The sequence below is a fragment of the Rhinoraja longicauda genome, chromosome 21 (assembly GCF_053455715.1).
Source record: "Rhinoraja longicauda isolate Sanriku21f chromosome 21, sRhiLon1.1, whole genome shotgun sequence".
In the NCBI taxonomy this organism is placed as follows: Eukaryota; Metazoa; Chordata; class Chondrichthyes; order Rajiformes; family Arhynchobatidae; genus Rhinoraja; species Rhinoraja longicauda.
The window spans coordinates 11,213,698-11,237,935 of record NC_135973.1 but is presented as its reverse complement, the minus strand read 5'-3'; the positions used below and the strand labels follow the sequence as shown (position 1 = coordinate 11,237,935).

The window sequence follows — 24,238 nt, the reverse complement described above, 5'->3', positions numbered from 1 at the left end:
TCAGGGACAGTTTCTTCCCAGCTGTTATGAGACAACGGAACTATCCTATCACCAACTGGAGAGCGGTCCTGACCTACCATCTACCTCACTGGAGACCCTCAGACTGTCTTTAATCGGACTTTACTGGACCTTATCCTGCATTAAATGTTATTCCCTTTATCCTGTTTCTGTACACTGTGGACAGCTTGATTGTAATAATTTTGATTGTATACTTTTAAGGATCATTTCTATAGTCACCTGGTCAGGACTCTACGGCCTTTTGGCTAAGATCAAGTGTAGTATCTGTTCGCACAATCAAATGTTCTTATAAGAACAGTGTAAGTATAAGAGCAGTATTTGCATTAGATCATCGACGAGGAGCGGGGGTCAGGAGCACGTGTCTGGTTTAGGGGTGGATCCATGCTGGTTGGGTAACCAACCTAACACCCTTATCCAGGTGGGATGGCAGTAGCAAGTGGAGCTGGAGGGCAGGGTATCCGGAATACCCTGCGAGTATCGGTGAAAGACCTCAAGGAGGGGAACCCTTTCTCAAGGGATCTCTTCATCAAGAAGGTGCTGCTGGAGGCCTGTGGATTCAAGGCCGGGGACATCTTCTGCCTCCAGGACTTCCCAGGTAACGGATATTTCGACGTTACCTTCCAGAACCCGACGGGATGGCAGAAGTTGCTGCAGGACTTCCGGGAGAAGGGGGATGAAGCCCCGCTGTCGCTCCTGAAGGTGCAGCCGCTCTTCACCCTCCCCACCCAGAGGGAACGGATGATCACGGTGCACATGTTTAACCCACATGTGCCCGTCGTGGATGTCCTCACCTTCCTTGCGCGCTACGTCGAAGGGGCCGGGAACTGCGTGGACATAAAGGACTTGTTCGGGATCTGGACGAGCAAGAGGCAGGTAAAGGTGAAGCTGAGAGTGGACGGGAAGGGATTCATTGTCCACCCTCCCTCGGTGTTCGCTATCGGAGGGAACCGGGGCTACATGACGTACGTGGGGCAGCCCAGGGTGTGCAGGAAATGCAACAAACCTGGGCACGTGGCGGCAGAATGCAGGACAGTCGTCTGCAGAAACTGCAAGTTAGAAGGCCACGAGACAAGGGATTGTAAAGAGAGTAAGAGCTGCAACCTGTGTGGGGGGGCAGGCCACCTTTACAGGGCCTGCCCTAAAAGAGCAAGCACTTATGCACAGGCGATAAGAGGGGCCGCTGCCAGCACCCCCAGGGTGGAAGAGACGCCTCCTACCACGGAAAAAGTCCAAAAAGGAAAGGAGAGCAGGGGCGAGGACAACGCGACCACCAGGAGCCCCCAACCGCAGGACAGAGCCCCCCAGGCCCCCGCCCACGAGGGTGAGTCGATGGAAGAGGGGGAACAGGAAGAGGAGGAATGGAAGGTGGTACAGTCGAGGAAAACATTGAAGGCTGTGCGCACGGAGAAAAAGGCGGAGGGGGCAAGCAAGTCCCAAAAAAGAGTCCTCTCCCAGGACGAGGCCAGCAGCCTCTCCGCATCGGAGGATGAGACGACCAGGAAGAGCCGACAACGGAGGCAGAGGCAGAGGAAGAAAACGGGGGAGGAGGAAGGTAAGAGAAAGAACGTGTCTGTTACCCCCCAGCCCCAGGAGACCGTGAGCGGCACAACGGCCAATGGGCCCCTGCCCCAGGAGACCGTGAGCGGCACAACGGCCAATGGGCCCCTGCTCCGGGAGACCGTGAGCGGCACAACGGCCAATGGGCCCCTGCTCCGGGAGACCGGGAGCGGCACAATGGCCAATAGGCCCCAGCTCCGGGAGACCGGGAGCAGTGCAGTGGCCAATGGGCCCCAGCTCCGGGAGACCGGGAGCAGTGCAGTGGCCAATGGGCCCCAGCTCCAGGACACTGGGAGCAGCGCAGTGGCTTCGCCAGAAAATACACCCTGTGCTGAGGAAGCCACCAACCTGTACCACTACCTGTGCGACAAAAATGTGCAGGAACTCAGCCAGATGATTGGCATGCGGGAGGATCGCCTGGGACACTAAAGGACAATGGAGCTGAAACTGGCATCCTTAAACGTGCGCAGTGTGAAGAGCACTGTGCGATGTGTATCCGCCTTGCAGTACCTGGCCAAGGTAAAGGCGGATGTGACTTTTTTACAGGAGTGCGGGCTGCCACACCTTCGCTGCTATCGGAGGTGGTCGCAATGGTGGCCCCACGGACTGTCTGTATGGTCGGGAGGAAATGATTGTCGTGCGTCCGGTCTGGGGATCTTGCTGCGGGGAGGGGGCTTCACCATCACTGAGGTAAGGGAGGTGGTGGGGGGTCGTCTCTTGGTGGTGGATGTAATGTACCGTGGTTCTCCGCTCCGGCTGATTAATGTGTATGCCTCACCCAGGTGGAGCGAGCGGGTGGCCGTCCTCCAGCAGCTCCCACCGCTGCTGGTCACGTCTAGACCGCTCGTTCTGGCCGGTGACTTCAACTGCATCATCGATGCGGCTGGACGATCCGGCAGTGCCAACCACAGACTGGACGGCACCTCCAAACTCCTGGTGGAAACGGTCAAAGATGCAAAGCTGCGCGACGCCTTCAGTGACCCTGCAGGCGGAGTCCAGCCACGGTTCACCTGGTCAGGACCAAACGGTTCAGCCCAGTCCCGGATAGACTTCCTCTTCACATCGAGGGCCGTCACGGTCAGACACACCGACCTCGCCCCGGTGTTCTTCTCTGACCACTGCCTCCTTCAGGCCACCTGTCACCTACAGGAGGACCGGAAGGCGGGCAGAGGGACGTGGAAGCTAAACGTGGAGCTGTTGACCCCGGAGAACGTTAAGGAGCTAAAGAGGGACTACGCATGTTGGAGAACTGTGAGGCCCCTCTTTGACTCCCAGACACTCTGGTGGGAGGCAACAAAGGAGAACATCAAGAAGTTCTTCGTCTCCAAAGGTGTTCAGAGAGCAAGACAGGGTAAGAGGGAACTGTGTCAACTCCAGACAGATTTGCAGCAGCTACTCCTTCTGCAGAGGAGAGGGGTGGATGTGAGGGAGGAACTGAGAGAGTTGAAGGGCCGGCAAGCTCGGCTCTTTACCTCTGAATCCTCCAAGATCATCTTCCGGTCCAGGGTCCGCCATGTTGAGCAGGATGAGACGTGCTCACGTTACTTCTTCCATAAGGTTCACAGGGGGAGCTCTGTGATCAAAAGCCTTAGGGAGGAGGACGGCTCGGTAACATCCTCGCAGACAGACATGCTCAAGATCTGCAGATCCTTTTATAAGGATCTGTACGATGTAAAGACCACAGACAGCACCGCCTCCCAGAACTTCCTGTCCTCCATCACGGAAGTCTTGGACGACAGCAAGCGGGAGAGTCTGGACCAACCACTGACCCTGGAGGAGCTGACTGGCTCCATCCGTTCCTTTGACTCGAGTAAAACTCCCGGAGGCGATGGCTTACCGGCAGAGTTGTACTCGGCTCTGTGGGACTGGGTGGGCCCGGACCTGCTGGAAGTGTACAACGATATACTTCTAGCAGGCAGCATGTCAGACTCTATGAGGAAGGGCAACATCACCCTGATCTACAAGCAGAAGGGGGAGATGAATGACTTAAGGAATTGGAGACCCATCACATTGTTGAATGTAGACTACAAGATCCTGTCTAAGGCCATCGCCAACCGGGTCAAGTCTGCTCTGGGACAGGTGATCCACCCGGACCAAACCTGTGCTGTACCTGGCAGGAAAATCTCAGACAGCCTGGTGCTGCTGAGAGATACCATTGCCTACGTGCAGGACAGACGGGTGGATGCCTGCCTGGTCAGCTTGGACCAGGAGAAGGCCTTCGACAGGATATCGCACACGTACATGAGGGACGTGCTCTCCAAAATGGGCTTTGGGGAGGGAATCAGGAAGTGGATACAACTGCTCTACTCTGATATCTGTAGTGCAGTCCAAATTAATGGGTGGGAATCAGACAGCTTCCCCGTCAGGTCTGGAGTCAGGCAGGGTTGCCCTCTTTCCCCTGTCTTGTTCGTCTGTTGCATTGAACCCTTTGCCGAATCCATCAGGAAGGATGCGAGCATAAGAGGAGTGACATTGCCAGGCAGTGGGGGCACTCTGGTCAAGGCCTCACTGTACATGGACGATGTCGCCGTCTTCTGCTCGGATCCAGGGTCGGTCCGCAGACTGATCAGCGTCTGCGACCAGTTTGAGTTGGCCACGGGGGCCAGGGTAAACCGCAGGAAGAGCGAGGCCATGCTCTTTGGCAACTGGCCCGACCGATCTTCCATCCCCTTCACCATCAAGCCTGACTTCCTGAAGGTGCTGGGGATCTGGTTCGGGAAGGCTGAGGCATGTAACAAAAATTGGCTGGAGTGGATAGCCAAGGTGGGGAAGAAGCTGGAGCTGTGGAAGCAGCGCTCCCTCTCCATCACGGGGAAAACCTGGTCATCAGGTGTGAGGTGCTCTCGGGGCTGCTGTACTTGGCGCAAGTGTGGCCCGTCCCTCCCTCCTACGCCACGGGGATCACCCGGGCCGTCTTCCGTTTCATCTGGGGGTCGGCGATGGACCGGGTGCGACGAGCCACAATGCACAAGTCGGCAGACAACGGGGGTAAAGACGTGCCCAACGTCGCCCTCATTCTGATGGCCACTTTCGTGTGTGGCTGCATCAGGCGGAGCATAGAGCCAAGGCACGTGGGCACCAAATGCCACTACCTGCTGAGGTTCTACCTGTCCCCGGTGTTGCGAAGGATGGGCCTGGCGCAGATGCCACGCAATGTGCCAGTCAGCTGGACATTGCCGAACCATCTGTCGTTTGTGGACAGGTTCTTCCGGACCAACACCTTTGACCACAAGTCCATCGGGCAGTGGTCAGCACGGAACGTCCTGCAGGCACTGCAGGGGAATGACTCCATGGATCCTGTGGCGTGGTTCCCAGAACAGACAGCCCAGCTTGTCTGGCAAAATGCCTCATCGCCAGTACTCACCAACAAGCACCAAGACCTGGCTTGGCTGGCGGTGAGGGGAGCCCTCCCAGTCAGATCCTTCCTGCACCGCCGGAACCTCACTACCAGCGCACGCTGCCCTCGGGACGGCTGCTACGGAGAGGAAACGGTGGCCCACCTCTTCAAAGAGTGTGGATTTGCCAGGAGAGTCTGGAGAGGTCTGCAGGGGTCCCTGTCACGATTCATTCCGAGCAGCTCCGTCACAGAGGACTCTGTGCTCTACGGACTGTTCCCAGGGACGCATTCCGAGACTGACATCAAGTGCTGCTGGAAGGTCATCAACTCGGTGAAAGACGCTCTTTGGTCTGCCCGATCCTTGTTGACCTCCCAGCGGAGCGAGCTGTCCGTCAAGGAATGTTGCCGACTGGCCCACTGCAGGAGTACGTGCTGAGGGACGCTCTGAAGCTCGGTGCAGCCAACGCCAAGGCCCTGTGGGGGAGGACCACAGTCTAGGGTCCTTCCGCTGCTGGACATGGGGGGCAGGGTGTGGTGGAGAGAGACGCCCCTCCAAATAAGGGATATGTATGTAAATGTATGTAAATGTCTAAGTAAATGCCTGTATTGAATATGTAACCTCCGGAAATGTCGGATGGGTTTGTTTAAAAATGATGTTTTGTAAATGATATTTATTACTTGAATAAAGTATTTTTTGATAAAAAAAAAAAAAAAAAAAGTAATAATGTATAGTCCTTCCCTTGACTGGCTAGCATGTAATAAAAAAAGCTTTTCACTGTACCTCGGTACTCGTGACAATTAATTAAACTACACATGAAGTACAGGAAAGATATTTCTAACAGCTGTAGAGTCCAGACAAAAAGGTCACAACTTAAGAATACTGGGATTTCTTTGCCCCCCAGCGGGCGGGAAAGCGGTGGAATTCACTATTATGTAGGCAGTGGAGGATATGTTATTAAATATATTCAAAAATAGAAAGGTATATTTCTTAATGTTAAAGGGATCAAAGTATATAGGGAGAAGTTGGGAACAGAGTACCAAGTGTACTGTTATGGGCAATCATAGTGTTGAATGCTGGAACAAGCCTGAAGAGCTGGATAGTCTGTGCCTGCTCCTATTTTCTATGCTCGTCCACTTGGTTACTGGAAAAATGGTGAGGATTTTAACAAGAAGTCTTTATCACATCAGCAGGTGAACTTACCTCTTCAGATCGTGGCGGCATGTCCGTCAACGCCTCTTGTGCTGCTTCATCTGTTTAAAAGAGACCACAGGGACATTCACATCTTAAGTCTGAAGAAGGGTCTCGACCCGAAACATCGCCCATTCCTTCTCTCCTGAGATGCTGCCTGACCTGCTGAGTTACTCCAGCATTTTGTGAATAAATACCTTCGATTTGTACCAGCATCTGCAGTTATTTTCTTACACTTCTTTCACATCTTATAATATTCTATCATTTGAACAATATGTTCCTGTGTCAAATTTAACTTTAAAATAGTACAGAATAGGACAAGAAAATACCAGATATACCATAAGCAGAAATGTCCCTATTAAACGGGGTCCCAGAACCAGTTCCCCAGGCGTGATCAACAACAGTAGCTGCTTCAAACAACATAATCTAACATCCCTGGAAATACTGGGCATCCCTGCCGTATCTTGGGTTACGGAAGATCTGCCTTATGACAATCCAATATTATGCAAGTTCTTCCAGACTCTGCTCTCAGGTATAGCACACTGATCTCTTCACTGGGAAACAATGCAGCGACCACCCCCAGAAAAAAACCCCAATGCATTCTCCAAAATCTCCTTGAAGTAAGATCATATATTTAACAAACTAAGAAGTTGCCTTAAGAAAGTACAAAACAGCTCCAATTATCTTTGTCTTATGCACTCACAGTTCTTAAGCTGGTATTCAATGGCTGCTTTAAGATTAAAAGCTTCAATCAAAGCTGTTTCATGAAGCACCAATGTGTTACCAACACTCCTCACATCAATCCCTTCAGTTGTCATTCCAACACTAAGCTCTGAAAAACAACAACAAAAAATCAAAAATAATCGCAGAAACAAAGACCTAATGGCACAGGAGGAGGTCATTCAGCGCATCGTGTGCATGCCGGCTAGAAAGGTAGTTACATAGGTTTTTCACCCAGCCTAGCTTTTATTCTGTCACCTTGTACGTTACTGCTCTTCAAGTCTTCAACCAGGGAATGTTTTAAATGTGATGATGGTTCTGCAACCTTTTGGATAGACCCCTCTTATTCTTACGGTAAATACATTTTCCCTCTTCTCTTCTCTAATGCTTCTACTTTGGCAGTTATTGACATCCCTACACAAGGCAAATAGCACAGGCATTGGGTAAGCAAAATAAATATATTCTTGAGAGGAATAAATCGGGTAGATGTACAGAAAGCCTCTTGCCAGAGTAGGTGAATCGAGGACCAGAGGGCATAGGTTTAAGGCGAAGGGGGAAAAGATTTAATAGGAATCTGAGGGGTAACTGTTTCACACAAAGGGTGGTGGGAGTATGGAACAAGCTGCCAGAGGAGGTAGTTGAGCCTGCGGCTATCCCAATGTTTAAGAAACAGTTAGACAGGTACATGGATAGGACAGGTTTGGAGGGATATGGACCAAATGCAGGCAGGTGGGACTAGTGTAGCTGGGATATGTTGGGCGGTGTGGGCACATTGGGCCGAAGGGCCTGTTTCCACACTGTATCACTTTATGACTCTATGACTCTATATGAAGAAGGAATAAACGAAAAGATGTATTAATAAGGTACATGAAGAATACAAAGAGAATCATGTAGATTTTGCAAGTGCTGTAAATATCACAATCTGGAAATCCAAATGCAGGCAGGGGGTTTGGGGCTCAAGCAAAGGATACCACTCATGTTTTTTTCTTTATTTTTTAAAATTAAGGTACAACTGTAGGGGCACAGGGATTGGTCCAGACCATCGAACCCTCTGATTGGTAGAAGAGGTGAGGTGGTGCGCAGGTAAAGTAACCAGGCAGTCTGGTTTAGAACTCCAAGAGAGACAGTAAGATTTATGGTTGTTTGTCGTTTACAGCGTTGGTTTTGTCACGGTTGTTAGTCTTCTAATAAACGTCTACCTCAACGCACATCGCCTTACGACTCGCCATAGTGGTGACCCCGACGTGATCACAGATCACCAAGATGTCCCATCGGGAGGTATCGACACCGAACGCAGTCGGCGTTCATCTGCCCCCGTTCTGGGCCCACCAACCACGCCTGAGGTTCGCCCAAGCGGAGGCACAGTTCCACCTCCGGGGAGTACAGGAGGACGAAACCAGGTTCTACCATCTATTGAGCGTCCTGCCGTCGGAGACGTCCGCACGGGTCACGCAGTATGTCACCGACCCGCCAGAAACCGGCAAGTATACGGGCCTCAAGTCGCTGCTGCTGAAAACCTTCGGCCGCAGCCAACAACAGCGGACCAGCACACTCCTGCACTTACCCGAGCTCCCCATGACGGAGATGATGACTCTAGCGGGAGAGCACACCAAATGCCTCATGTTCGAGGAGGCATCCCGCGAGAAGCTGCCAGAGGACGTCCGCGTAGTTCTAGCAGACGTTACTTTCGGGGACCCGATGGATTTCGCAGAAAAGGCGGACGCACTGGTCGCGGCAAAGACGAGGTGCCCCGGCTCAGTAAATCGGGTTTCCACACCGGTGAGCGACCGACCGCGCGGCCAAGATGGCGCCCATCCGCCCGCCACTTTGAAAAAAACCAGCCAAACTGCTACGTCCATGGCGGCCATTTTGAAACAGGCCCACGACATAGAAACACACCAGCGCGGCTGGTGTTTCTTTCATAAACGGTGGGGAGCAGCGGCACGCAACTGTAGAAGCCCCTGCACGTTCTCGGGAAATGCCTCGGCCGATCAAATGTAGAGGCAATCTCGATCGGCCAGAACCATCGCCTCTACCTTGCTGAGCAACATACCGGTACCGTTTTCCTCGTCGACACCGGGGCGATCGTCAGCATTGTGCCTCCATCCTGCCAGGAAGCGCGCCCCCACCGAGCTCGTGTGGTCCCCTGCTGCCGACGCGGCTTTCGCGGCTTTCGCGGCGGCCAAGCTGGCCCTCGCGAACGCCACCATGCTCGTCCACCCGCGCTCCTCTGCCCCCACCGCCCTCACCGTCGATGCCTCCGGCGTGGCGGTGGGAGGCGTCTTAGAACAGCAGGTTAACGGTCTCTGGCACCCTTTGGCGTTTTTCAGCCGCCAGCTCACTCGCCCCGAAATGGCTTACAGTGCCTTTGATCGGGAACTCCTGGCCCTCTACCTGGCGATCTGTCATTTTCGCTATTTTTTAGAGGGTCGCTTTTTCGTGGCCTTCACTGACCACAAGCCACTGACGTTTGCTTTTTTGAAGGTTTCAGATCCGTGGTCGGCCCGCCAGCAGAGACACCTCACTTTCGTTTCGGAATTTACCACCGACGTTTGGCACATTGCGGGTAAACTAAACGCCGTGGCGGATGCCCTGTCCAGACCGGCGGTTTCCCCGGTTGCCGAGGTAAGTTCCGGGGTGGATTTCCAGGAGCTCGCGGAGGCTCAGCGCCTGGAAGACACCCCCTCCCTGTACCCACACACCACCTCGGGGTTGCGGTTGGCGCAGGTAGCCTGTGGTCTCACTGGTGCGATGTTTCTCTGCCACGCGCCCGCCCGGTAGTGCCCACTTCCATGAGGCGCCAGGTTTTTGATACCATTCACGGCCTGGCACATCCGTCCATCCGGGCCACTTCAGCTCTGGTTGCGGCTCGCTTTGTCTGGCACGGGCTGCGGAAGCAGGTGGCCGCCTGGTCCCGCTCCTGCATTCCGTGCCAAACCTCCAAGGTACACCGGCACACTCGGCCCCCCGTCCAGCAGTTCACGGTCCCCGCAGTCCGATTCCTCCACATCCATGTGGATCTCGTCGGCCCGTTACCCCACTCCAGGGGCGACACCCACCTCCTCACGGTAGTCGAGCGGTTCACCCGGTGGCCGGAGGCGCTCCCATTGTCCGACATCTCAGCAGCCTCCTGCGCTCGGGCTCTGGCACTAAATTGGGTTGCCCGTTTCGGCGTCCCGGACGTCATCACTACCGACCGGGGCGCCCAATTCACCTCGTCCCTGTGGGTGGCTCTGACTCAGCTGTGCGGGTCCCGATTACAGCAAACCACCGCCTATCACCCCCAGGCCAACGGGATGGTGGAGCGGTTCCACAGGCAGCTTAAAGCGTCCCTCACTGCCCGCCTGTCCGGCCCCGACTGGGCCGACCAGCTCCCATGGGTTCTGGGTATCCGCACGGCTCCGAAGCACGATCTCGGAGCTTCCTCGGCGGACCTGGTCTATGGCTCGCCCCTGCGGGTACCAGGCGACGTTCTCCCTCAATGTTCTACCCTCCCTCCCTCCATGTTCTACCCTCCCTCCCTCCAAGCCAGCACTCTTAGCTTCACTCCGAGTGCGGGTGGGGCCCCTGGCCCCGGTCCCTGCTTCTCGTCACGGGGATCCCCCTTCACATGTCCCGGCGGACTTGGGCGACTGTGAGTTTGTGTTCCGACGCATCGATGCCCACCGTCCCCCGCTCCGGCCGGTTTATCAGGGTCCGTTCAGGATAGTGAAGAAAGGCACAGTCACCTTCACGTTGGAAGTGGGCACACGACAGGAGGTCGTCTCGGTGTCACGTCTTAAGCCTGCCTATTTGGACCCAGACCAGCCCGTCACAGCGGCTCAACCTCCTCGCCGGGGCCGACCTCCGGCCTCGGCTCCCGTACAGCAGTTTTCCCCCTCGCTGCCCCCGTTCGGGACTCCTCTTCCCCCGGTCGCCTTGCCACTGCCGCCTCCGGCTCCGCCAGTTTCCCCTCCTCCCACGGTGCCGGCTTCCCCGTCCCCATCCCCGGTGGGGCCTCCCTCTCCTCTCCGCACCCGCTCCAGTCGGGTGATCCGGGCACCTGCCCGGTACCGCGCCGAGGGTTCTGGGGGGGGGTCATGTAGGGGCACAGGGATTGGTCCAGACCATCGAACCCTCTGATTGGTAGAAGAGGTGAGGTGGTGCGCAGGTAAAGTAACCAGGCAGTCTGGTTTAGAACTCCAAGAGAGACAGTAAGATTTATGGTTGTTTGTCGTTTACAGCGTTGGTTTTGTCACGGTTGTTAGTCTTCTAATAAACGTCTACCTCAACGCACATCGCCTTACGACTCGCCATACAACCAGGCTAATCAACTCACCTGGATGTTCCCTGATTCCACGTTCTATTATTTCTGCAATATACTTCAAAGCAGGTGCATATTGTTTCATGCTGTAGTAACACAGGGCGATGTTGTAGGTCAAATCTGAAAGAGAACAAGTAACAGAGCATATTTTAAGTAAAACCGCAACATGCTATGTGCTTTACAAATAGCCATTTGATGTACAATACCATGACTTCACCGATCTTATGTGCGAGGACTCTATAAAAGAATGAGATGGCTTTTGCCTTTTTCAGTATTAAATCAACTATGCATAAACTTTATATTCTATTGTACTATACATCTTTGTAATTTCAGGTAGTAATAACCTGCAATCTGCAAAGTATAAATAGTGCACAACAATTAAACTTTAATTTTACTTTAAAGTTTACATACAGATTAGAAATTGATTTTTGGTAACCAATAATTAACTGTTTCTGCTGAGGATGTTCATACTTCCTAATATTCAGTTCTAATGTGAAAAATGAGGGGGAATGAAAAGAGATATGGAGATAAATTAGGATTGGGGACAAAGGGTGCAGTGCAGAATAATATTGCCTCTTGTTATGGCGTGGCACAATATGGCACTGTGCTGCCACTGGGCAACTAACACAACCATCAGGGATAACCACAGATGCGCAGCATTGTCAGTAGGGGTGTTTGTCAGATCTTCGTCACTGCTGCTTGCCTGCAAGATGGCAGCACTTGTACACCAATGAAGGGAGACACAAAATGCTGGAGTAACTCAGCGGGTCAGGCAGCATCTCGGGAGAGAAGGAATTGGTGACGTTTCGGGTGGAGACCCTTCATCAGACTGATCAGTCTGAAGAAGGGTCTCAACCGAAAACGTCACCCATTCCTTCTCTCCCGAGATGCTGCCTGACCCGCTGAGTTACTCCAGCATTTTGTGTCTACCTTCGATTTAAACCAGCATCTGCAGTTTTTTTTCCTACACATCAATGAAGGATGTGAAAATAAAGTCTGTGATATATTCCGATAAAAGGCCGAAACACCCAGTGACGTTGAGGTACACAACTGAAGATGTGTCTGAATGGTAGCAACATCACCTAGTGGTCATCCCCAAGAACAACACCATGCAAGTCAATTGTAGTGTAAAACTTCAGGGATTTAACAGCCAGTCCTAATAATCAATCTCGTAATTGAACAAGTGTCAGCTCACGACCTTTTGTAAATTTCTGCTCCCATCAGAATCAAAACTGTCCTCAATGAAATAGAGAGGGAAATTATAGTAGTGTAAGTATGAATCACAACAAAAAGTGCCTGGTTCAATTTCCCCATCAGTGGGGTTTCTTGCAGAAAATAGTGCAAATCCTTCAAGACACAGGCACCATACCTTGTGTGATTTATGCATGAAACAAATATTTATATTAATCTTATTTCTAGGTTATGATTCAATGAGAGCCATAATAATCTGGGATGCAAGGCTTAAATATTTTCTTAAGAAACATTATATTTTATGACCAATACTTGGTTAAATTTTAGATCTTTTTAGACAATTTACCTGGTTTGTAGCCCACAACCTGCATGGCTGTGGTAAACTTCTTGCAAGCCTCTTCGTAGTGTCCTTCCTTGTACAGCAAACATCCCAAGTTAATCTCAGTGTCTGGGTCATCGGCTGTCTGCTGCTCCACAAGGCTCTAACGTTAAAAAAACATTCTTATATTTTATTCTACAATCATGTAAGATAAACAATTTTCTAATAACATTAATTCAAATGACATGTATTACATGTTTTATCTGCTCTACCGTAAAATCATAAAATATCGGAATGCAAATTTGTTTCTGTCATGAACATTTTTAATAGTTCCTTTCCTCAGGCAGTCCAGGGTTATCACCACATCTGTTGAAATGTTATGGCACATGAATAGCCCAACCATCCCTGAATGTGCTGTATGTAATATCTTAAACCAGTGCTTCTTAAACTCATTCACCCTTGAGTCTTTAATCACAAAATTTCATTCACCCTCGACAAAATTTTCTTACTTTTTTTGGTAATTTTTGTCTTATTCTCCCCTGTGTATAATTTTTAAAATCTATATATCAAGTCATTCACCGTTCATGCACCCCTCTAGTTTCATTCACACTTGGGTGAACCATTCACCAGTTTAAGAAGCACTGCCTTAAACCTATCATTCCTCTTCATCGCCAGCCCTATTAGACTGCTTTATCTATCATAACAAAGCAAACAAAAATATAGACTTCAACCCTGTCTTTTTCTCAGCAGTCGTTCTAGTTAGTGGGTGAACAATCCAAATGGTCAGCTTCCACAAGGGACGAAATGTGTAGGTACTGTGTGTGTTCACAGGTCTTAAGAGAAAGCTGAGGGACAGAGGGATTATGGAGTATAAATCCATGGATCTTTGAAGGGGCAGAGCAGGTAGACAACATGATTAGGATATGGGATACTGCCCTTCATAAATCAGGGCATTGAATGGGGAAGTAGGGAGGCTATGCTCACAGCTTGGTCAGAATTCAGCTGGACCACTGAGTGCATTTCTGGGCACCACGGTGTAGGATATGATAGCACTGGCGAGAATGCAGAGATTCACCAGGATATTGCCCGGGATGCAGCAATTCAGTTAGGGGGAGAAACTGGAGAAGACAGGTTGTTCTCCCTGGAGAATAGGAAGTTGGAAGTATATGAAGGGTAGAGATTGGTGAGAAAACCTCTCTACAGACGAAGAGGTGCACAGACAGAGTAGAGAGAATCTGATGCAACAAAATTAGAAGTACTGGATTTTGAAAGGAAATATAGCACTAGAAAAGTGGGAAAGGTTGAAATACAATCATATAAGCACCTTCTACTTTGCGAGGCAAATTCATAATTTGATGTCTATTGTGGCTCTCGTAGTTTAATGGACAATATTTTTACAAATATTTTAATTATTTGAAATGTAAGTGCTTGTTATGCTAAAATCATATTTATACATAGAAAACTTTTATTTTTCTAGGTTTACATTAATGTCAAGTATCCAAAACTGTGAGAATGATGCAATTTTTACCTTTGCTCCTGTGAGGTCTTCTTCTCCGTATTTAATTGCAGCTTGTAGTTTCAACGCCTGGTTGAGAAAATCAGGTTTTATTTATACTTTCCTACTTCTTGAAATATTACAATCATAATGTACTGGTAATATTTGAATTATTACTGAAAACAAAATTATCCATCATTTCTGATCAGCTCCATTTTTATCTAGTGTAGTAATTTGTTCAAAAATCAGTAAAACCAGGACAGAACTTTACAGAATTTCAAGCAAATTCTGTTTATATATAAAACAAGCATACTTCTTGCAAGAACAATGTGCCAGAAGTAGATCTAATTCAATAGTCGCAAACATTTTAAGCAATTATATAGAACAGTTAAAAAGAAATAGCAGTGCCTGAGCCGACTTGTTTAGTAGCGCCTAGGATTACTTAACTCATCCTAAACTATACATCTGCAGTAAGCAATGGCAACTAAAAGAAATTCAGCTCAACATGTTTGAGCGGTAGTTTGATGCATTGTGGACCTCAGGCGCATTTAGATTTAGATTGAGGCTTAGACTAGATAGATAGCAGTTTTGATTGGTTAGTGGTAAGAATAAAGAGGGCATGAATGCTATTTAAATAGATAAGGGAATGAGATGGAATGATGGAGGAGCTCCATCCTTTGCTGTTATCCAAAAGGGACAAGGAAGTTGCTAAAGAAATATTTTGAGATGGTTATTCTTGTTGTTATGGTTGATTTAACAGTGAATAACGTAGCTGGACCTAAAATGAGATTTTGCTGACAAATGTTTCAAGGGCAAGGATACAAGTTAAAGAAGCCAAATCTCAAAGGTAGATTACCAAGCAGGTTATTTGTAAACTTGTAGAGATGATTAAATGTGGGACGGAATATGTAGCTTGGGAGTTGGGGGTTTCAATTCATGGAAAGAGGGAGTTGTACAATTTGTATGGGTACCACTTAAACTTAAAAGAAAGGAACAAATAACTGGCAAATCAAATAACTCAGCGGACAGTTTTAGACTGATATGAAAATCAGAAGGGTTCCTTTATTGTTGGGCTAATAAATCTTATTTCTAAATTTACATGGAAATTTATGACTCAAAGGAAAAGAACAGAGCGACAACTTAATTTCGTAATAATGTTTAGTGCAATATCTAAATGCGGCAAATTAAATGAAGTACTAGGGCCTTAGAGGCAAGAAGGTTTGATCGAGCAGTTGTTACTGACATAGAGTTGCAATAATTAGTATTTAAATACTTCAGAATATGTTATTTGGAAACAATAGCAAATGGGAAAAGGATAAAGGCAAGATGAGAAATAATCTTATTCCAGAAAATCTGCACCAAAAATCAGCACAGGTGCAGTTAAAAAAGTAAGAAAGATCATAAACACAGGTGGAAGTAGTTTATCTGATCTATAAAGGTTGGCATAGTGTTGGAAAATGTACAGATCAGTATATCAGAGGAGTACTCAATATGTGAAAATAATGATCATGAATGCAAATGAATGATTTCTAGGACCAAAACTAGCAAATAGTTTTAAAATGTAATATTATGCAATAAGATGTAGTTAATTAGAATTATTACAGTGAATGAGGTTTCGAGAAAGGTGACTACGATGAGAGTGCTTCACATTAATATAGAGAATTATGTAGTTAAATCCAAAATATAGGTTTTAAATATAAACAAAACAAATTATCGAGGCAGGAGTGCCAAATGACATGTTTGTTCGTATCAAACTATGGTAGTTTTTTAAAATCTGCACTCTCTCTGCAGCTGTAACACTATATTCCTTTCTTTTTTTTCCAGTTATACTCATGTATAGAAGATAGAGACAAAATGCTGGAGTAACTCAGCGGGTTAGGCGGCATCTCTGGAGAAAAGGAATAGAAGGCGTTTCGGGTCGAGACCGTTCATCATACTCATGCATGTTTGATTATACGTGAATGTTACGGCGCAAAATCTGGCTGCAACGTCGTAAATTTATAGAGAGTACAGCAAGAGGCTGTGAAGGCAGCCTTGCATTAACTGGATGCATGCAGTCCAATTTAACAAAGCTTGCAATAAACTGATATCACCAGCTGTCCTCATGGCACACACACACACACACAACTCAAGTTGATTACTCTGCCCGGATCTTTTTTTCCAGAATAACTGCAAGAATCACAATTAATGGTGTTTTGGGATTTTCTCATTAATTGATAACATGACATGATCATAGTATAGACAAGCCTTGAAATTCTAGGTTATTGTCCTTCAGAGGAACAGGGCCTGACAATTTACACTTTTCTTGCATGGTTAATCACTACATATACACGCCATGGCTGATAGAAGCTAAGTCACACAAATTAGGCAAAATGGACATACAAATCTCTCCATAGCATAATGGGAAATACAAGATTTTTGGCAATAAATGTTCCAAACATATTACCTTAGTTTGATAAACTGGATTATCTATTAGAAAAGTTGCTTTCATGGCTTCTGTATACGTGCAAGCCTTGTACAGAGATTGTGCATGGTAGAGTTTGTAATCATCTATTTCTGGGTGAATCAGGACCAATTGTTCATAGCAGTCTGCAGCATTCAAAAAGTCTTGCATTTGATAGTAACAATATCCCAAGAGAGAGAGTGCGGCCCGGGACTGGAGACAAATTGACATAAATTAGGAAGATTAGTGCACAGACCATTAATTAGAAATACTGTAACCATACTCTTAGATTCCAAAATATTTTCAAGCTAAAAGCAGTCGCAAAGGGCCACATTTAAAAGTGTGCCATCAAAAAGAAATATATCTTCCATGAATTTCTACAGTAGTGCAACAAAACATTTATCTGCAGTGAGATTTTCAGCCTCACTTCTTTAAGCAAATTTACAGAAAAGTTTGAAACTTTGTTTTTTTAAAGGGCCAAAACTCAAACGGTATTTTGTTTCCTCAGTGATCTATGAACACTGACACACTGACAAAGGTAACTGTGTGTCCTGTCCTGCTCAACCCATGGAAGTCAAGTCCAAGATTGCTCTCAGCTTCCAAACCTCAGGATCATTCCAGGCTCCTCTTGCAGATCTCTGCCATTTTTCAGGAATTCACTGATGCTTTAAGGAGATCACTCAAACTCTGTCTTCAAGGACAGAAGACTGCACTGGAGTAGGCTGATGAGCATGGGCATTTGTGTAGGAAAGAACTGAAAATGCTGGTTTAAATCAAAGGTAGACAGAAAATGCTGGAGTAACTCAGCGGGACAGGCAGCATCTCTGGAGAGAAGGAATGGGTGACATTTTGGGTCAACCCGTCTCGACTGAAACGTCATCCATTCCTTCTCTCCAGAGATGCTGCCTATACTGGAAGACCGCTTTGGCTCATTTGCAAAGAGCATTTATCCCATGGGTACCAAGCTTTGACTGCCTCTCAAGTCCTTCTTATCCCCACAAAACAATCTCCAAAACCTTCTCATTGCAGCATTATTAATCGAGTAGAAACATTTCCTCTTGACTGAAAGAGTGCTGCATGCATTGTTACATGAGCTATGTCCTGACCACTGCAAAAATGTTATAATACCTTAACAGGGAACCCTGCGCTGAAAACCAATGATGACAGATTAAGTTTGTTACACAGGCAAACCATACAATGCTGTAATGTGAACATCACTACTGAAAATCTTCATCTTTATGGGGCTTTCATAAAAATGCATTAAAGTGAGTCATATCATTTTAAAACCAAAACCAAATATTTTTTTCTTATCGCAAATGGGATTAGCTCGGTTAGGCAACTTGGTTAGCATGAATATGTTGGGCACAGGGCTTATTTCTGTGCTGTATAGCCCAATGACTCAAAAAATCCTGCCAAAATGTGAGGGACTAATTTGCTTGATGGGTGCTAATGTGCACAGTTATTGCTGTTTTGGGCTAACATTTTTAGATAGAAGGCGCTGTTTGTTTTTAGAGTTGTGAAAAGAATTTCTCAACCTATGCCTGCTCAGACCCCAGCATCCCTGGAGAGTGCACACTGCCACAATGGTTCTGTAAACAGCAAACTGCAGTGCAAAAGCCAATAAAAGATTTGTGGGGAAACACAAGTGTTATGAAACGTCACCGTAGTTTACTCATGGCTGACGATAAAATAAAAAGTCGTGATGAATTCCAACTGATCTGTCAGGACCAGTAACAAAAAAAAAGCAAAAATCGCTTTAAAAAGAATAATTATCCTTCATAGTAATAAAAGATCTGCACAAACTGCACTGGAGGCAAAACCTCACCATGCAGCTGTTCACACTGTATTTTATGGAAACTATATTTTCACATTTAAAATTCATCAAATGAAGTAAAAATGAATTGGTTTAGAAAATGCTAAAGCTACAGGCAGTTACACTCATTGCTTCTGGAACATCCCAATAGGGTGTTTTACTAATAAATACTGCATCAAACGACAAACGTGTGCTCACCAGACTGACTCATCAAAAGGTATTTCATTATCATGACTATACATATAGCACAAGTACCCCTCAATGTGCTTTAAATTAGACGTATGCCCAGTTGTTTTTGTCGGCAAATAAAAAGATATACAAATATGCAAAGATATAATAATTACTTTCGAATGTTTCTGTAGTTCATTGTTGAGAACATGTATAGCCTCTCCATATCTTCCATCTCTGACCTGAAAAATGGAATAAAAGCCATTACAGACACAAATAGTGGCATTTCTCCTTCTTGATATTTAGTAGAATATGCAAAACATAAAACAAAAACTTCAGTGCCGCATAATGTTGCTTGGTATTTTGCAGGTTTATTATCAAACAGAATATATTACTATCAGGGGATGTTCGTACAGCTTGCAAAGGGATAGGACAAGGAATAGGTTTTGGGGAAACTCTTTGAGGAACATCATGGAGAAACACACATATTTAGGAAAAGAAATCCAGAGTTTAGCACCTTGGCATCGATAGCAATCATCAAGATAGTCCATGGAACAAGATGGTGCCAGCAATGTTGCGACTCTTATGTACTGCCTTAATGAAGGAGTGCAAATACCTGGGATAGCTGTTTGGAAGGAAGAGGGGGAAGGAACAAAGCCATGGAGGGATTCAAAATCAAAGATGAGAATTAAAAAATGGCGACATTACTAAACCTGGAGCCATGTACGTCAGTAAGCATACTGATGTGAGATGAATGGGATTTGGTGTGGTGTATATATTAGTGGCTAAGTTTTACATCATATCAGTCAGTGGTTACAGAGGATGGAACAAGATGACTGCTAACTTAACCAGACGGGATGGAATCAGAAGACGTGAGAAGGGAGAAAAATAGACAGTAGTAAGGATGATACAGATATTTGCGCGAAAGCTCATTTTGGGTTAGATTTTAGATCGTAAATAACCTGGTTCAGTTTCAAATAGTTGCAATGAATGGATTATGTAATGTGGGAATGGAGCTTGCAATAAGGACCAAGGACAATGGGCTCCTGTCATCGTTCCTTCGATGTAGCTATCATTTTCCAGTCCCAGTATTCCTTATCACTGCTTTGGAATATTTCAGATGTATCAATTAAAAACAAAAGTAAAATTTTCATGCTGTTTTTTTCATTCTGTTAGAAAATAGTTCAGGAAGTGAAACAGTACACAAACCCCAGTCTACATTGATGGCGCAGAAATAGAGATGGTCGAAAGCTTGAAGTCCCAGGAATAAATGTCACCAGCAATTTGTCCTGAACCAGCCACATTGAAGCTATGGCCAAGAATGCACACCAACACCCCTACTCTCTTAGAAGGCTTAGGAAGTTTAGCATGTCCTCAACAATCCTCACCAACTTATAAGGTGTGTCATAGAAAGCATCACAGACTGGTTTGGGACAGCTAATCAAGACCAAAAGAAATTGCAGTGAGTTGTGGACATAGCCCAGACTGTCACATTGACTCCATCTACACTTCACACTGCCTCGGCAAGGCTACCAGCATAATCAAGGAGCAGTCTCACCCTGGTCACTCTCACTTCTCCTCTCTTTCATCAGGCAAGACGTTTGAAAACACACAAACCTCTAGGTTCATGGACAGCTTCCTCCCAACTGTTATCAAGCAACTGAACAGTCATCTCTCCAGCTAGAGTGTAGTCCTGACCTACCTCATTGGAGACCCTTGAACAATCTTTTATCGGACTTCAATGTTATATCTTGCATTGAATGTTGTAACCTTTATCTGTGCGTGGTGGATGGTTTGATTATATTCATGTAAAATCTTTTCTCTGACTGGATACAAAACAAAAACTTTTCACTGTATTTCGGTACATCTGACAATAATAATAATAAACTAAACTAAAATTAAAAAAACAAAATGCTTTCTTTACAAATAACATCAAGGGTCCCAACCCAAAATGTTGTCTGTTCATTCCCTCTGCAGGTGTTGCCTGATCTGCTGAGGTCTTCCAGCAATCTGTTTCTTGTTCAATCTGCAATCTTTTGTTTCTCGACCAAAATATATCTTGCATCCATTTTACAATTGCATTTTTTCATCAGCTGCTTCACTACAGTTGTACATAAGCAACGTAACAATGCCTCAACGGCAATTTTAGCTAAATGAAACACTTCTTCAATAAAGTTAACAGCAGCTACAAAATGATAATTGAAGCTGTAAGTCAGAAGAAAGATATATATTCAAAACATTCATACCAGATGGTTGTATAAAACAAACTGCATCAGGTAATAGTGTACAAAATAAACAAAGTGAAATTACATTACAGTAAGCAATATCTGGAAGAAGGTAGGTGAACAAATTATTTACAAAATTGTATACAGCTTGAAAATCATGGAATTACCTGCTGCTGCCATTCCATCAGACAATACATTCCAGATTGGAACCAGCGGAATGAAAATAATTCTTAACGTTTCTATGGCTCTTTGCTTGTTATTATATGTCTATTAAAGGAACATTCTGCTAGTGGAGGTAAATACCCACATTCATTTCCTCTCAACTAACTCTGCTCCACAGAGGTCAATTCCAGTTTCTCTAGCCTCTCCAGTGATTCCATCATCCCTGGGACCATTTCAATAAATCTTTTCTGAAGTTCCTCCCTTGGCTTTGGTTTCAAAGCCAAACTCAGTTGATCAGATATATAAATGTAGTCCTACAAGAGCAGCTGAGATGAGTGCTGTCCCAACAATTCTAAAGAAACCTGATTTCATCATGGTTAAAGCAACCAGTTTGACAGCCACTTCATCCAACACCCTAGCATTCTACAGTTACTATCTTAGTTATCTCAACAACACTTCATTAACCCACAAGCTCAACTAACAAGTGCACAGGAGCATCGACATTGTAGGTTCCCTTTCCAACTACAAATTATCCTGGTTCCTGTCATCGTTCCTTCAATGTAGCTATCATTCTCCAGTCCCAGTATTCCTTATCCATAGCACTAGAACCAATGATGCACTTCAAGACGGTAGTAACCCACCAACTTCTCAAGAACAACTGGGGTTTAAGCTTTGGCAGTGACATCCCATCCTGAAAATAAATCAAAATGGATCAAAACATTATGACAGTTTTCCAAGATGCAGGACAGAACACCACAGGAGATCCTTCTTCCCTGTGTCTATCAAACTGTACTCCTCCCTCCCCCTTCTGTCATGGGGTAGACAGACTACCCCCCCAATCTTTGCACATTCCTAACCCTTTCCACTCATCACTTTAGTTTCATGTTTCTTGTATTTTGTGTTTTTATGACTGTTGGCAGTTTTTATGACTGAGATCAATTTCCCTCTTGGGATAGTTCTATCGTATGGTATCGTAAAAGACCATGTGTTTTGGGTAACTCATATGGTCCCCAATTACCAAACTATGCTTATATTGTCATTAAAATGTAACTGCAGTGTACAAATGGAGTACTATGTCAAGTCAAGTCAATTTTATTTGTATAGCACATTTAAAAACAACCCACGTTGACCAAAGTGCTAGATTTCGGCTTGCTGTAACTTAATAAACTCCTGAGGCGTAATAACCTGATAGGAAAACAGATGGCTGTACATCCTCGAGGCCCCGTCCACAACTTTCAACACTCACCAGCTTATAAATGGTCGTTGTATATTCCCCGTCCTTTATCTGTACCAGTGTCATTTTGATTACAACGTGAGCGAAATAAACAGACTTTTAACAAAGACCTGGGCTGATTGGCCGTACTTTAACTCCCACTCATTATCCGTCACCTCGGATAAAATTATCCTTCGCCGCGTCCGCTGTGATCATGGAAACCGTGCGGAAGTACGAAAGGAAATTAAATCACTGGCTTGAACTCCGGGTGCCATCTTTACTACTGGCATAGTCGCTGGTGACTATACCGGCTGAGCGTAATGATGAAATCGCCATCTTTACTACTGGCACAGTCGCTGGTGACTATACCGGCTGAGCGTAATGATGAAATCGCCATCTTTACTACTGGCACAGTCGCTGGTGAATACACCGGCTGAGTGTAATGACGAGGTCGCCATCTTAACTACTGGCACAGACGCTGGTGAATACACCGACTGAGGGTGGTGGCGATGGTGCTGACGCCATCTTTATTATTGGCAAGATGCAGACGAGCATCCTTTAGTGGAGGAAGACGCTATCTTTATTGTTGACAAATGCGTTGTGTGTAAAACCTGCCTTTAATACTGTGTTTTCAATAAAGGTAGCTTCATCTAACATTAATTAACATAAAAGCAATAATAGAAATACTTTCTCACACAATATAGATGTGTCTCCAGTCCATTCCCTACACAGATGCTGCCTGACCCGCTGAATACCTCTCGCATTTTGTGTTTTAATAAAATATACAACCAATGAATAGTTGTTCGGTATGATACAACTGATCATGATAACTTAAGAAAAGTTAAAGCCTTTTTCAACAAAATCTGGCATAACAAACCTAAGAAATAAATAACATACAACTGGATAAATGGCCTACTTGTACAATGACAATAAAGATATTGTATTGTATTGTAAGTTATTGTTTCCAGATCACTGATCATTAAATTGTGTCGACGTTCTTTTTTAATTCAAATGAGAGATGTGGACGTTGTTTTCTCTGATATTAACAAAGGAATGAAGTAAACATACTGTTGATTGTGAACAATGGGTGTTACTTTAAAACTGCTGCCCTTTTTAGGATTCTCTTGTGACTAATTGTTCACTGGACTGTAAAACATGTTTTTATTGAAAGTTCCAGGGGTATCATCTGTGCAGAAATGGAATAAACTGTGTAAACTCCTCATATCTCATCAATAAGTGTATATTCTGCAGAAGACTTTGTTAGAGGATAAGCGACCACCAGAAAACACATAGGTTTACACTGTGATAATGTTGGTGAACAGCAGATATTAAGAATAACAATCATTGAGGATGTTATATGACATATGACCATGTCGGTTGGATCAGTCTTTGAAGCTCATGACTCAAACCTTCAAGAGCTACAGCATGCAGACTTTAACATCCGTAAACAATATGTAACTCATGAAAAACTGACTGAGTAAAATGTCAAACGTAGTAATTGTCAAAGTACCACATAACACAAGGTAGCCAACAGAATACACACACTGGTTATCATGTAGCGACCATGGAGAATGGTCCAGGTCGTCGAACCCTCGGATTGGCCAGCGAGGTCACGTGGGAACGCGACCATGGGGATTGGTCCAGGGAGCGACATCGCTGATTGGCCAGCGATGTCATGTGCGCGTTTGGCGCCCGATTTAAGTAGTTCGGCGAAGTCTTCGAAGAAGACAGTAAGTTTTTGATGGTTGTCCTTTACCTTGTTGTTTAACTCTGTATTCGAATATTGTGGCTGCAATAAACTTCTTCTACAACCAACAAGTTTCGGACTCGCCATATTGGTGACCCCGACGTGATCTGGACGATCACCGAATAAACAGGAACCCGACGCCTCGTTGACGATGACCGCACCGGGCACACCGAAGTCAAGCGCGGCAAGCTTTCATCTTCCGTTATTTTGGACGCACGCACCGCAAGCTTGGTTTATCCACACTGAAGCTCAATTTCATATAAAGAAGGTGTCGGACGAATCCACGATGTACTACTACCTCGTCAGCGCCCTATCGCCGGACACAACCAAGCGCGTGA

General features: G+C 46.0%; 1 protein-coding gene across 1 annotated transcript in view; it reads right to left on the bottom strand.

Annotated features, from left to right (window-relative positions):
- The window catches only part of ift70 (intraflagellar transport 70), a 55,721-nt gene extending 33,297 nt beyond the window's left edge, over positions 1-22,424 (bottom strand). The window contains exons 1-8 of the mRNA XM_078418465.1: positions 22,187-22,424; positions 18,730-18,795; positions 16,576-16,785; positions 14,163-14,219; positions 12,662-12,797; positions 11,140-11,244; positions 6,805-6,933; positions 6,114-6,163 (exon numbers count right to left, since the gene is read on the bottom strand). Coding sequence (XP_078274591.1) covers positions 6,114-6,163; positions 6,805-6,933; positions 11,140-11,244; positions 12,662-12,797; positions 14,163-14,219; positions 16,576-16,785; positions 18,730-18,795; positions 22,187-22,240 — 807 coding nt within the window. The 5' untranslated portion in view covers positions 22,241-22,424. The remainder of the gene's footprint in view (positions 1-6,113; positions 6,164-6,804; positions 6,934-11,139; positions 11,245-12,661; positions 12,798-14,162; positions 14,220-16,575; positions 16,786-18,729; positions 18,796-22,186) is intronic.
- Between the last annotated feature and the right edge of the window lie 1,814 nt (positions 22,425-24,238).